The sequence below is a fragment of the Antedon mediterranea genome, chromosome 9 (genome assembly GCF_964355755.1).
Source record: "Antedon mediterranea chromosome 9, ecAntMedi1.1, whole genome shotgun sequence".
NCBI lineage: Eukaryota > Metazoa > Echinodermata > Crinoidea > Comatulida > Antedonidae > Antedon > Antedon mediterranea.
Window position 1 is genome coordinate 2,213,427 of NC_092678.1, and position 13,363 is coordinate 2,226,789.

Genomic DNA, 13,363 nt, shown 5'->3' on the forward strand with positions numbered 1-13,363 from the left:
CTATAACAAGAGAGAACTCCTCAAAAACAACAAAATACTAAATAAAGTCTACACCATGATAACAACAACTGTACTTACATAACGTGGAAAAATCAGAAAATATTCTTTAAAGAGCAATGTACAAGGAACTACCGTAGCAGTGAATGGATGTACAGGCTGACAGATATCAATGAGTTTTGAGATGATAATTTGGATGTAAAGAAGCTTTTATAGGTATTATAAAACAATCTTTCGATTGTTAAAAGAGGTTCCAAGTACGTAAAAACCCCCCCTAGCCTACACAGAAACCCTGAAATATTTTGAACGGTAACATTGGTAGCCTAGTGTTCAAAGAACAACAAATTTATTGATAAAGGAATGTTAACATTCCCTCTTGAACTAGTCTTAAAAACGTGTATAGGCTACAAAATAAATAAAACAAACATACTCCTTGAACATGTCTTAAAAACAGGTAACAAAATAAATAATACAACGCATACCCTTAAATGTAGTAATCTACAGTATCTACATTAAAACTATAACCTTGTACCAAACAAAAAGAACAATGAACAAAGAAATTAGAAAATACTATACAAAAGTAACCTTTGCAGTGGACAAGTCGTCGAAATAATAACAATAGCACTCCTCAAACAAAGAATGACCTTTCATTAATTTTTGTAAAATACAAATTCTTTACTAATTACAAATATAACACAGGCCAAAACGAAAACCCCGCCAAAATAACAAACCCCCCTTCTCTAACAAAGAATGACCTTTCGCTAATTAATATTACAATAACAGGAAATTAAACAATAGAAAATATATTATATACCCTAGGGATATGACATTCCTTTCCGGTCTGGTACAAAGAATGAACTTCCGCTAATTATTAATACAATACCTGGAAATTAAACAATAGAAATATGAAATATGCCCTCGGGGTATGACATTCCATTCCCCTCTGAAGTACTCCATATACTACTATCGTTTATGACATGCTTTTGTGTATAAAATGTCCAATAATAATTGTAGGACTACTCTCAACCAAAACACTTTATATTAGAATGTATTTAATATACGTCACGTCTTAAAAAATTGGGAGAATTGGGTAATACAGTATGTCGTTTCTCGCGAATCACACTCCAACATTCTCACTTTCTTTTATTTAGTGAAATGTGAACGGTGGAAAAACGGAAAAATACTTTAAATTTAGAATGCTTTGAATTCTGGAAGACGACTTCGAACTTAAAGAATCGTCATGAATGACGTTTATTGGCTCAAACTTCACACATCGGTACGATGTGAAGGCCAGACGGATTCAGAGAGGATCAAACCGGCTCCTCCTCCCCATTGGCAGTGGGGGCATCGGCGGGTGAAAGGGAAAAATGATAAATGTTGATTCAGACGAATGCCAACCAGCCCCTTTGATACGCTCTTGATAATTGTTGGAAAGTGAAAGTAGGGCTACTTGAGGTAGGGCCTAGTATCTTTCGTATAGGCCTACACGAAATGGATTATCCTTAAATGATTGGTTCTTACACTAATTAAGATCATAATCGCGAATGATAGTTTAAAATATGCAATGCATTGTGATATCCACGCAAGTAATGCTGTTTAAAAAAAAGAATGTCTAAAAATAAAACCAGAAAAACTAGTAGATCATTACGCTTCAGCAGATATACAAATATACACTTAATCCATCATGATGGTATACTGGAGGTTGTAATGTGTTTAAATATATACAATTCTTTTTTTCCATGATAAAAATTGGAAATATATTTGTGAAAATATAATATTCTGCCTCTTGCAGAAGCAATAACTAACAAACCGCATCGTGTTTCATATATTAATGCCTTGTATAACCATCCATACAAGTCCGATAAAAGTATGACGAGTGAGGGCGCACTTTATTTTATGGAAGGCCATTTTGATTTGTACATTTTTAAACACATATCTGTAAATATTTGAGATTATACTTGGGTTTTCTTTATATGTTATGTATTTTATTATACAATTTATTGTAAACTATATTTAAATTATTGTATAAACTATTAATTTTGTAGGTTTTTAGCTTTGTTAATGCATTTTTCAACGGGCGCTAACGGCGTCTCGTAATTTTAGTCACGCTTCGTCGAATTCGCTGTACACAATAATACGACATGAGGTAGTTATAAATTGGGTATAAAAGTCTAATTTTCTCGTAAAATCCCAAGTTTTGCAAGACGCAACATCAAGAAATGTTATTACCTATACACATAGAACCTACGGATGAAATTTTATTAGGGTACGTTCTTATACCATGGTGAGGGTGATTTTTGACTGGACTACTAGTTAAAGCTCTGAAGAGTGCAGACCTGACTTGACCTGTTTTTCCTCAATTACATTCAACATTAGAATTAATATCAAACAATAGTTACAATAATCAGAAAGCTCATTCACTCACTTTTGTTATGTTTGTGCCTTATACAAGTATTATATAACCATTTACTCATTAAATACTTACTTATTAACAATCATAATCAATTGTTTAAAAAATTTATAATTATATAGATCAAAGTGGGGTTAGGCTATAGGCATATCTTGTAAATTTCTATGGAAATTGTCTCTAGAACATTTTCACACACAAAAAACTATGCTATGGTTATCATTTAAATTTGCATAACTATGGCTACGTATAATAAATCTGCATGACTTTGACCCGTTGGTAGATAAGTATGAACTAATAACAATAACAATGGGGTTTTGTGTACAATCAATTCCCCGCAAGGTAGCCAAAAATAGAGTAGTCATTGAGGAAACTATTTGGAATTGGAAATTCCCATATCTAAATATAATGTTAGCCATTTCATTTGCGCGAACACAAAGGCTTTTGTCGCACAAGGTGACATTTTGATAGACCTGTTGAGACTAATAAGGTAGACATTTAACACTCTTCCTTAGCTGTGGTATTGTGAAACATCCAGTAACGCCCGCCAACCTTTAAACCTGCGGTAAGTTAATAAAAACAAGTCTCTACTACTAAAACGACTTAATTATTGTTACATTTGTACTTCCATATTAGAAAATAGAAACTACACATTTTGCCGCGAATGGGCTATATGCAGTCATTGTTGTGCATTCACAAATCTTAGACTATAAATGGTACAATCATATTATTTAGAATAATTTATCCATGGTACAAAGGTCACGTTATGTTTTTTGTTGTTTTGTTTATCTCCTTTATTACTGTATGTTAATTTCATTGATATTTATTGCTTTTGCTATTCCAGTGTTATTCTTTGAAGTAAATGTATTTTGTTTCTTCCAATTTATTGGTAAATAAATAAAGAAATAAATAAAGAAATTTAATTGTTCTATGTCTAAATCATAGTGAAAAACAATTGTATCATTCAGTAACATGCACTTGACTAAATCTAGGTTCCACTCATTTCTGTATTTTATAATTTTGAAATATAGAATTGGTCATCACTTATTCAATACCATGGGTAATCTTTGGAGTAGAGGAGGAGCATCTTCTAAAGATGCAAAAGTGAAATCTAGAGAAAACAAATTTTCAGAAGAACCAATATACAAACTTCCAGAAGAACCAGAACCGGCAATTCCACAAGAAGCACAAAATGAAGAATCGCAAGAAGGAACAGTGCAGTCTGAAATCGCCGTGACACCACCTCCACGTGATAGAAATACAGAACAAGACCAAAGTGCCAATGTAATTGAAGAAAATACATCTGATAATGAGACAAATTCAAGCTGTGGTGAAGGGAGTAAGTAAGAATGAGAAAATAAAACTATTATGATGAAAGACAATCCTCATTTCTAGAATAAACAAGTAAATGACAAACATTATAACAAACTATATTTCCCACAGCCAGTACAATTATTTTTCTCCAAAATTTTTTTTTTAAAGATATAGTATAATAGTGGCTACCATTAGAAAAAAAGAATGTAATTCTTTAGTAAATCTGTCTTGTTAATATAACACAGGAAAACAACCCACATAAACAACTATGGAAACGACTAGTTCTCGATAATAAATATTTTTGATTCTATATTGTGTTTTTTTATTAAATTGTTCTTACTTTTAACGGATTTGTTTGTTTAAGTGTGTTTTTTAAAAATTTACAATTATGTTTTCAGAGAATACAAAGAACTTGAATAAACAAACTGAAGCCGGGTGTGTGGAAAGCACTGCTCAGTGCCCGTCTGGATCAAGTACAGGTAAAGCAGGTAGGCCTACCGGTATCACTTTGTAAAAGTATAGTTAGGCCTACGTGTGTTGTTTCTTTTACTGATGTCTGCAGTGAAAGATACAGTTACATAATCATACTCTTTTAATAGGAACGGCAACAGATTTTCTAATGCGTAGTCTCGATGAAAAATTGGGAGACATGCCAGAGAGTGTACTCTCGAAGATGACTATGACGTTGGATATGACAGATCCTGGTGGGAAGAACTGGCAGGTAATAGGGGATCATTTCAACGTGGAAAAAATGTGTATACGTCGATGGGAGGACAAGAGTGAGACAAGTGCCGTATTGTTTAGTCCCTCAAAAGCCATGATAAGGCATTTAGCCATTACTGAAAATCGTGACCTGACGGTTGGTGAATGGCTCGAGGCTTGCATAGTCTGTGGACGGTTTGATGTTGTTAGAGTAATTAACAAATATTATGTTAAATAGATACATTGTCTTCATTCAAAGTTAATTAAAAATCTTGACGCAAAAATAATTTGTATATATATTACTATATACTATATTTAAAAGCTCAAGAAAATTTATAAGCCTACATATATATATATCTAGATGTCCTTGAATACTGCTCTAATTATTGTATAGTGCTTTGGTCTTTTTTGTTTTAGAAATTTTAAAAATACTTCTCTTAACCTACAAAGCTCTCTCATACACTGCGCCTTTGATCACTTACTGCTGGAATTGGTGCATTACAAATTTGTATTATTATTATTAAATCCATATAATATAGTATATAGTATCCAAAACATTTTTTACTAAAATACGTTATTGACATTACTGTCACATGTGTTCTGTAATATGCTAATTATGTTTGTTCTGTTAATGCTAATTATGCAAAGTTCTAACTATGCTACGCTCGGTGAATTAATAAAGCAGTTGAATTACAAGAACCGTGTTGAAGAGTCATACTTTTAATAATTACATACTATCTTCTGCTATAGACTTTCATTAAACATTAACAATAATTTTTATAATAAATGTTACTAAGAAACAATTTTTGATTATTTTTCTTTAATCAGGTGAATGAATGTAATATATAGTTTTGTAGATGAATAAAGATTTTATAATTACCATGTTTTTAATTTGTCTTGTTCATGTCACTATTTAACAATTTTATTAAAGCTATAAAATGAAGGCGGAGTACCAGAGCACTACACCACAATAATTACCCATCATTTATTATTTAATTATATAAAAAATACATAACATAATCAACAATATTCTGTATGTTGGTCACCTTTATTATCAATAACAATAATAAACTGAACATGCGCAATGACACAACCAGTTTGTATGACAAATAACGTGATAATGACCTTTAACCTTATTCCTACTTTTTTTAAGACTAAAATTGTCTTTATTATTTTGATGATTGCACTTTTTCGTGTGGGTTAACAAAATCAAAAATATCAGTTTATTTTAGCTAAAATAAAATCAAACTTTAACCAATAACTGTACTGGAAATATGAATAACTTTACAAATAATAAAACATTTTATTTTTTTATATTTCTTAGTTACATGGAAAAGCCTCAATTTTTGAGCGCCATTGATTAGATTGTTTAATTTCACGAAAATATAATGCATGATTGAGAGTACATATCATTAGGGTACCAATATAAATGTGTCATAATAATTATAATAATGAACTTAATTTACAATAATCAACACTAAAAACTGATGACAATAAACAAAAATATTATATATAGTGATTGTTTATGAATGTATAAAGTCAACTAAGACTACGTTCACACTGTGCCCAGATTAATTCTGGCGGCTGGAGAAAACTCTGGGCTATGTTACGTTTTTTGATCACACACATATGTATTATGGTATCCGGTATGTGTTTAGTGTATATGATTTATTCAAGCTACCCATTTTTTATGATTTTTTTCTGCAGTCTCCAGATCGGAATCCAGCCTCAGTGTGAACGTAGATTAAGAACTGTTAACATGTTATTGATGAGACCAATGATGAGACTAAGTACACTACAAATAAAACAAGGGATTAAAATAATAATGATAATGATTATTATGAGGTATTCTCTCTATAGCACACAATGGAATAAAAATACTTAGGGGTTGTACTCCGAAGGGGCGGATCCCCCAGGTGCAACCCTCTCTGATATCTGTTTTTAACCGACTATCAATAGTTTTTTTTAGCGCACCCCATTAATATCCTGGATCTGCCCCTGCCGAGAATGATGGTAAAAATAAGAGACACATTTGGCCAAAGGCACGATATTATAATCGGGTAATAGGGACTGTACAGTACATTTGCAATATACGAAGCAATTGGGTGTGACGAATACACACACATGTCTAAACACCATGTGTATATGTCTAAAAACCACATGCGCAAGTCTAAACACCTATCAGCATTGTGGTAGCTTATGCGAAAATAAATTTCATAGAAGATTTGACAATACTTATAGGTGTTTATCCACCTTGGCGTTAAGCATGCGCGGAAGTCCCAAAATGCCTGTTTCAATGATTACATCATTATATCTAATCTTTGAAAATTGTCGTAAAATAGACAGACAGTACATCACCAACAGTATGAGGGCGACATTAATGAAAACTTAGTGTTTCAACTGTGCATACAGAAAATTCTACTAAGCACTATTTAAAATCAACACTATTTTTACTAATTTTACATTATTTAGTTATAATACAATATAAATAGTTATCTTTGTGATTTATATATTGGTTATATTATCCCAATACTTAAAGGCCTCACAAGGTGGGTTCAGCTAAAAAAGGGGGTAACAAGGGTGAACCTTTACTACAGAACTCACAATAAAACACATCACATATTATGAATTTAGACAAATACATAGCTTTTCCATTTCTATGTATAATTTCTATAAATAATTTTTTGTAGAGTAAAACTTATTTGTATTCGTAATTACAAAATTTTAAAATGTTGAAAAAGTGGAATTAGCTCGTAAAAAAGGCATTAAGGTTAGTTAAAATGAATATAAGTTTATCCGAGGAGGTACAGTACCACTTATTTAGTGGCAAGCTAACACGAAACAGAAAGACACTTAACCACTTGATCTTGTTTTGATGCCAATCAAACCGATGCCAATCAAACTGGCAAGCTGTGCATGTCAACATTACTGTTTTTACAGTATATTGATAAATATTGAAAAATCATTGTTAAAATATACATTTGAAAACTTCTAAAGGAAATGTTGCCACCAACAGTCTTCATTTCTTTCACCTATCGAAACTGCAATTTTCTTCAGCATGTACCTCACACATTGTGGCTTATCTTTGTTGTATGAGATTAATTTTCAAGTCATCTGTGTCAATACAGTTAGACATTAGTTAAAATAGATTTAACATCTTAAACCAGAGTATGTTACAGTATATACCTGTAGTTGTGATTTCAGCTTATCAAAATAGTGTGATATACCCATCATTATGTCCATATTTGGGCATATCACAATTTTTGTCACATAAAGTTTGATAGTGTAGACAGAGCTTTACACCTCTCCATGGTCTACACAGTCAACTCTCGCAATACCGGGAGTTAGCCTAATTTCAGTTTTTTTCCAGATATTCTCGTGTTTCTTATGGTAAAAAAGAAATTGGGCCCTGAAAAAAAGTCTGGTTTTGGCTGAGTTTCCAATTTTAAAGTGTAAATACTCCTGTATTGGGTGAGTCGACTGTACTACAAACCAGCTAGAATGATCAAATGGTCATGGGTCAATGACTTGTTACTAACAAAAACTTAATTAAACCTGCTAGATTGTTTTCAATCACTGCGCTATTTTCTACATACAAAAATAATGAACTTTATAAGCACGCAAGAATCTTTGAATTTTTAAAAATTAATTACTTTGAATTACATGATTGAATTTTGTTTGTAAAATTATCATTTCAGTGGAGTATTTCATAAATTATGAATACATTCTAAACTTTTGATGAATGGTAAATTATTAAGATAATTTCTGAACCTGCATGTAGAACATGGACACATACACAAGCAGAATACAGGGACAATACAGTGCATTTTTATTCCCATGGTATAACAATAGCTGAAGGCATGATAGTCCCTGGCTCACACCACCCGTCTTCTTTCCCCCACCCCTCTTGATTTTTATTTGCAACAAGTGACTGGTTTGACCTCTTGTTCCATTTAAACATGATTCTTGACACACATGAGTGATTCCTGACCCATATTAAGATGATTATCACATGTGCATTTACATAAATATTACACTCAAGTGTTGAAATAATTTACAACAGCACATACTTAATAAATTACGGTTGTATCAAGGGTTTTAATTTAAACATATATTTTGACAGATTTGTCAACGCTATGTGCTGCCATCTAACAACAAGTTTTGTTGTCTAACAAATGTGTTGCCATCTAACAAAACATGTTACTATCTTACAACACACCTAACAAATGTTGCAATCTAACAACAAGCATTGTCATCTAACAAAACATGTTGCTATCTGACAACACATCTTCTAACAAGCGTTGCCATCTATACAAGTGTTGCAGCCTAATGTTTCTGTAAAGTATTACCAAACAAGTAGAGCACTTAACAGCTGATCCAGTTTGGTCGGTTTCTACCAAGCGTTGCTGACAACATGGACATATACAGTATCTATATTAATTAGTTTTTACGATTAGGATATGATTGATAATGGTCCCATAAGACATGATGTAAGCAGCTATTGTTATTATAGCCTAGAACAGCATACTTTGTCTTCTCGTCTTGTTACCAAGTCCTAGAAAAAACAAAAATAAAAAATGCTTAATACGCATTTTGTGTACTAACAAACAAGACATTCCCGGAGGAACTATGGATTTGGTTTGGTCTAAACCAGTGGTCTTTCTGAATACCCGCACATCAGATAAACTACACCATGTACAACCTATCTGATGGCGAGTGGCTGAGCAGTTAAGACAGCGGAACTGCAATTCCGTAGCCATTACATCAGTAAGGGATAGAGGCTCACTCGCTCCATGGTTCTGGTGGTAGAACGAGTCTGATAAGGACTATAAACTGTAGGTCTAGTGTACACATCTAGCTCATGTGCACTTTAAAGAACCTAGTACATTTTTCGAGACATGTAGGAGTTACCCAGTGAACCAGTACACACACAGCAGGGGAAAATTTCATTTTAAAATTTTGTTTAGCAATATTGCTAATCAAACTGATTTTTTAGTCCAGAAACATATAGTTTTGTATTGTATTTTTTGCTACACAATTGTAGAAATGTGTAGCAAGAAGGTTTTTTTGTATAGCTTTTTGCTATGCTACACTGGCGAAATTATTCCCTGCACAGTCACTGTCACTCACAGCCACTGATCATAAAGTAGTCTTCATCTAAATTTTTTTAAATTATAAAAAATAGTTTTCACCCATTAGCAGATAAACTACACCATGCGTTGTCCTATCTGATATCACTGGATTGTGTTAGCAGATAAAATACACCACTAACATATACTAACCTATCTGATATCACAGGTTGGCATGTTTAGTGTTCAGACTTTTCTTCAACTTGTTTAGCTACATCAAAACACAATGCCAATAAAATAAACAAGCATGCAATAAGGTTAGCAAACATGCAAGCAACAGAACAATTCACTCACACTGATAATACCAAGGCAATCTAAAAGGACACTGAGCTCGCCTTGCAAAGATAGGAACTCCTAACAGTCCTTTGATCTTATGTCTGGCTGCAACAAATACCACTGCTTCACATATGGATGTGATTGGTCAATTACAGACAGTATCAATATACATTATTATGTATTATCAGTGTAAGTGAGTTTAAACAAATAGCATCGCAAAATAAATAATAATTTTGTAAGAAAAGTCAGTTCATTAAACTGTTGATGTATGATGATGATGTATGATGATGATGCGTCTGTAATTGAGAAACAAATTAGCAGATTGTAAATGCAATACCATGACAAACCAAGCTGGAATATATTATAAGTAACAAACAATAAAAACAAAATTACAATCTATTAAAAGCAACTAAAATTACAGCTTTTTAACATGAGAAACTGAGATACTTAGCAGAGATGTGGGAAACCATTTAAAATTTAAACAATGGACGCAAAGTTGCATTGCACGGCCCCAAACATGTTATTTTAGAAACAAACTCTAAACTATAAGCCTAGTTTCCTGACTCAGTACCTGAATTTCTCACATCAATTGATTAGCAGAAAGCAATATATTACATATTATATATATAACCAAATAAAAACAAATTAAAGAACATTCTCAACAGTAATATACCAGATAGAATATTATGCAACGTATAAACACAATATTTGTCACAAATGTCTACCAAACGGAAATTGTGAGGAGGTATGCATTGGGGACTATTTGTACATACCTACGCCATGAACTGCTGACGATCGGATGCCGGGATCTTTGGTGAGTTTACATTCTTCTAAATCAAACAACGATTGCGCTAAATATTATAAAAAAAATCATAGTTTATTATCTAAAATAATACAAAAATTTAAATGGGACATTTTGTATTACGTACAGTAGAACCCCTATGAAAAAGTATAGAAAAAATGAATTTTTAATAATTTATTATTAATTTTAATGGAACATTGTATATAAAAGTAAAAGCATACATATTAAATAATAATATTCATACATAATTTTTAATCTTTATAAAATTCATTTTTGTACAATTTAATACACAGTGCCCTCACACTAAATACCAAGAATAAAACTCACTGATTGGCCACCATATTTAAATACCAAGAATAAAACCCACTGATTGGCCACTATATTTAAATACCAAGAATAAAACCCACTGATTGGCCACTATATTTAAATACCAAGAATAAAACTTACTGTCTTTAAGGCAATGTGCTTTAGGTCCCAACGGATTGAAAAATAGCTGTTTAGTTGCTTCGGTCGCTGATAAACGATTCTTCCCTTCATACTGTAAACAAAACCAAATTTAATTCATCTTATACAAATAAATATGCATTGTTGGGTGACTTCTTGCAGGTGCTTTTTGGTAAGTTGAACCAAATTGTAGAAATTATAATTGTACATATATAATTTGACCAATCACAAGTGATAGATAATACAAACTCTGGCTTGTGATTGGTTTATCTGGCCTGTTCATTGTCCCTACAAGTTTGACTATATCCCCAGGTTCTGTATTTGTAAGTATTCATAATGCCACTTAGTTATACAAAACAATGGGAAAAGTGTGATTCCACTTGAGACACAACCCAAGTGGGTTGATCAATGACAAGGGATAGTTCAATTCATCGTACAAATCTCCTGTACATGAAAGCTACCTGGTAAGTGGTTTGAATGCAGTGGTGTAACATAGAGACATGAGGCCACTGGTTTAGTAACCTTAAGTGGCCCTTCAACGCTAAGGCCTCGGGCGTTTTTAGACTTTTTGACATATTTTAATGCCTCAGCCTAATGCTCAGGAGCCCCAATAAGCTCCGAAGCCCCTGAGTTTAGCCTGTGAGCTCTCATAGCTGATACGCCACTGATTGAATGGGACTTCAATACTTAACACATGTCAGACATAATAATACCTACCCTTAATAGCTTCCCAAGAAGGTCTAACCCCGTTGTATCAAGTCTAGGGGCTATATTGATCAGTGCCTCTGCTCGATAAACTGGGAATTTATACGACACAAAATCTTCATTAGAAGTTATATTAGGCCATGTTTTGTCTACTGGCGTGCCTAGGACTTTCCATATAAGGTGTAGTTGATCCTCGACCGTAGAGCCTGGAAATAGAGGACGGCCTGCTGCCATCTCGTAAAATATACAACCTACTCCCCTGGAAGAAATGACAAATTCTTGAAATTAATAATCATATATGATTATGATAGAAAGAATGTATACAAGATGATTATATTGATTGTGATTGGTCAGATGTTTTGCCCTTCTCGAACATGATGTTTACTTGATACTAGTATTTATACTAAGCACCAATTGAGAAAACTTCAAAGGTAATTCTTGGGTGGGACTCCATGACTACCAAAACATTAGCCTGGTATATACATCTCTAGACCCAGATTTCACTGATGGCTAGAGTTGGATTTGAGCCTCAGAAAGCAGCACATGTAGAGAATGTCACCATGGTAAAGATGATCCAAGTGAAGAAATGACTTGATAATTAATTTAATGATGATGATAAATGATAGGAATCATGATAACAATGTTGATTAACAAACTGACATACCACATATCAATAGATTGGTTATATTCTGTGCTTCCTAGTAGAACATCTGGTGGCCGGTACCAAAGTGTTACTACCTCATTGGAATATGTTTTGCTTGGAACAGATTTGGCCCTTGCTAAACCTAGAGGAAAACATAGTATACCATATTAGTATAAATATGTAAGTATGAGGGTAGATGAAGCAGTAGTAGTGAGATGGTTTTGGTATTGAGCAACACAAAGGAACTACATTAACCAATGCAAATCTACCTTTGTGCCTAGTAGGCTAGTACCCATTTTTGGTGCAAGCAAAACGGGAAGGCTATAAGCCAAGCAAAGGGAAAGAATTTATCCTAAATAACAGTAGTTTTGAATCTTTTATGTCCGATAATCAACATATACATACAGTAGAACCAGGATTTTGTGACACCCCTATTCAGGGGGAACCTCTTTTAGGAGATATTATTATTATTATGATTATATTATGTTTTAACACTGGGTTTACCACATTAAGAGACTAAAACAATTTGTATAGTAACCTACCAAAGTCTGCTAACTTAAGTTCCCCTTTCTCATTAATCAGTAGATTCTGGGGTTTTAAATCTCGATGCAGTACTTGTCGTTTATGGCAGTATGCTAACCCACGTAGTAATTGGAATAAAAATAACTAAAATACAAAATAAAAATATTAATTTTAATAAGAATAACTGAAATTGATAGAGCGCCAATTTACAAATTTATCAAAGGCGCTGTGTGACAATAAAAAAGGTCGGTAAATTATAAAAAAGGTGTTTTAAGTTGACTTTAAAGGAAAGTAGATTTGGTGAATTATGAACACAAAATAAGAGGTTTGAAAGAAAAAGGCACATTGATCATATTTGGTTTTGTGCTAAGAGATGGAACTGTCAATAGATGTTAAGAGGATGAACAAAGCTGACGTAAACG

General features: G+C 32.9%; 2 protein-coding genes across 5 annotated transcripts in view; one reads left to right on the forward strand and one right to left on the reverse strand.

Moving 5' to 3' along the window:
- Positions 1–1,807: 1,807 nt before the first annotated feature.
- LOC140059510 (uncharacterized) lies at positions 1,808–5,123 on the forward strand. 2 transcript variants are annotated; one of them, XM_072105440.1, is made up of 4 exons: positions 1,808–2,263; positions 3,436–3,743; positions 4,117–4,206; positions 4,318–5,123. In XM_072105440.1, exons 1-4 carry the CDS (start codon positions 2,217–2,219, stop codon positions 4,656–4,658), a joined length of 786 nt encoding a protein of 261 aa, XP_071961541.1. In that variant the 5' UTR covers positions 1,808–2,216; the 3' UTR covers positions 4,659–5,123. The 2 variants fall into 2 exon arrangements, with proteins under 2 accessions (XP_071961541.1, XP_071961542.1); XM_072105441.1 differs by lacking the exon at positions 1,808–2,263 and adding an exon at positions 2,876–2,969.
- A 133-nt stretch (positions 5,124–5,256) lies between these two features.
- Positions 5,257–13,363, reverse strand: part of LOC140059509 (cyclin-dependent kinase 17-like) — a 31,961-nt gene continuing 23,854 nt past the window's right edge. For all 3 annotated transcript variants that reach the window (XM_072105439.1, XM_072105438.1, XM_072105437.1), the window contains 6 exons: positions 12,962–13,085; positions 12,441–12,561; positions 11,789–12,035; positions 11,075–11,165; positions 10,599–10,676; positions 5,257–8,975 (listed from right to left, as the gene is read on the reverse strand). In XM_072105439.1, coding sequence (XP_071961540.1) covers positions 8,935–8,975; positions 10,599–10,676; positions 11,075–11,165; positions 11,789–12,035; positions 12,441–12,561; positions 12,962–13,085 — 702 coding nt within the window. In that variant the 3' untranslated portion in view covers positions 5,257–8,934. The remainder of the gene's footprint in view (positions 8,976–10,598; positions 10,677–11,074; positions 11,166–11,788; positions 12,036–12,440; positions 12,562–12,961; positions 13,086–13,363) is intronic.

What these genes read in the sequence shown, in the direction of transcription:
- LOC140059510 (XM_072105440.1), top strand. Translation starts at nt 2,217, where the DNA reads ATGTTATTACCTATACACATAGAACCTACGGATGAAATTTTATTAGG. An exon ending in ACGGATGAAATTTTATTAGG is followed by an intron (nt 2,264 to 3,435) that starts GTACGTTCTTAT and finishes TTTGAAATATAG; the next exon opens with AATTGGTCATCACTTATTCA. An exon ending in TTCAAGCTGTGGTGAAGGGA is followed by an intron (nt 3,744 to 4,116) that starts GTAAGTAAGAAT and finishes TTATGTTTTCAG; the next exon opens with AGAATACAAAGAACTTGAAT.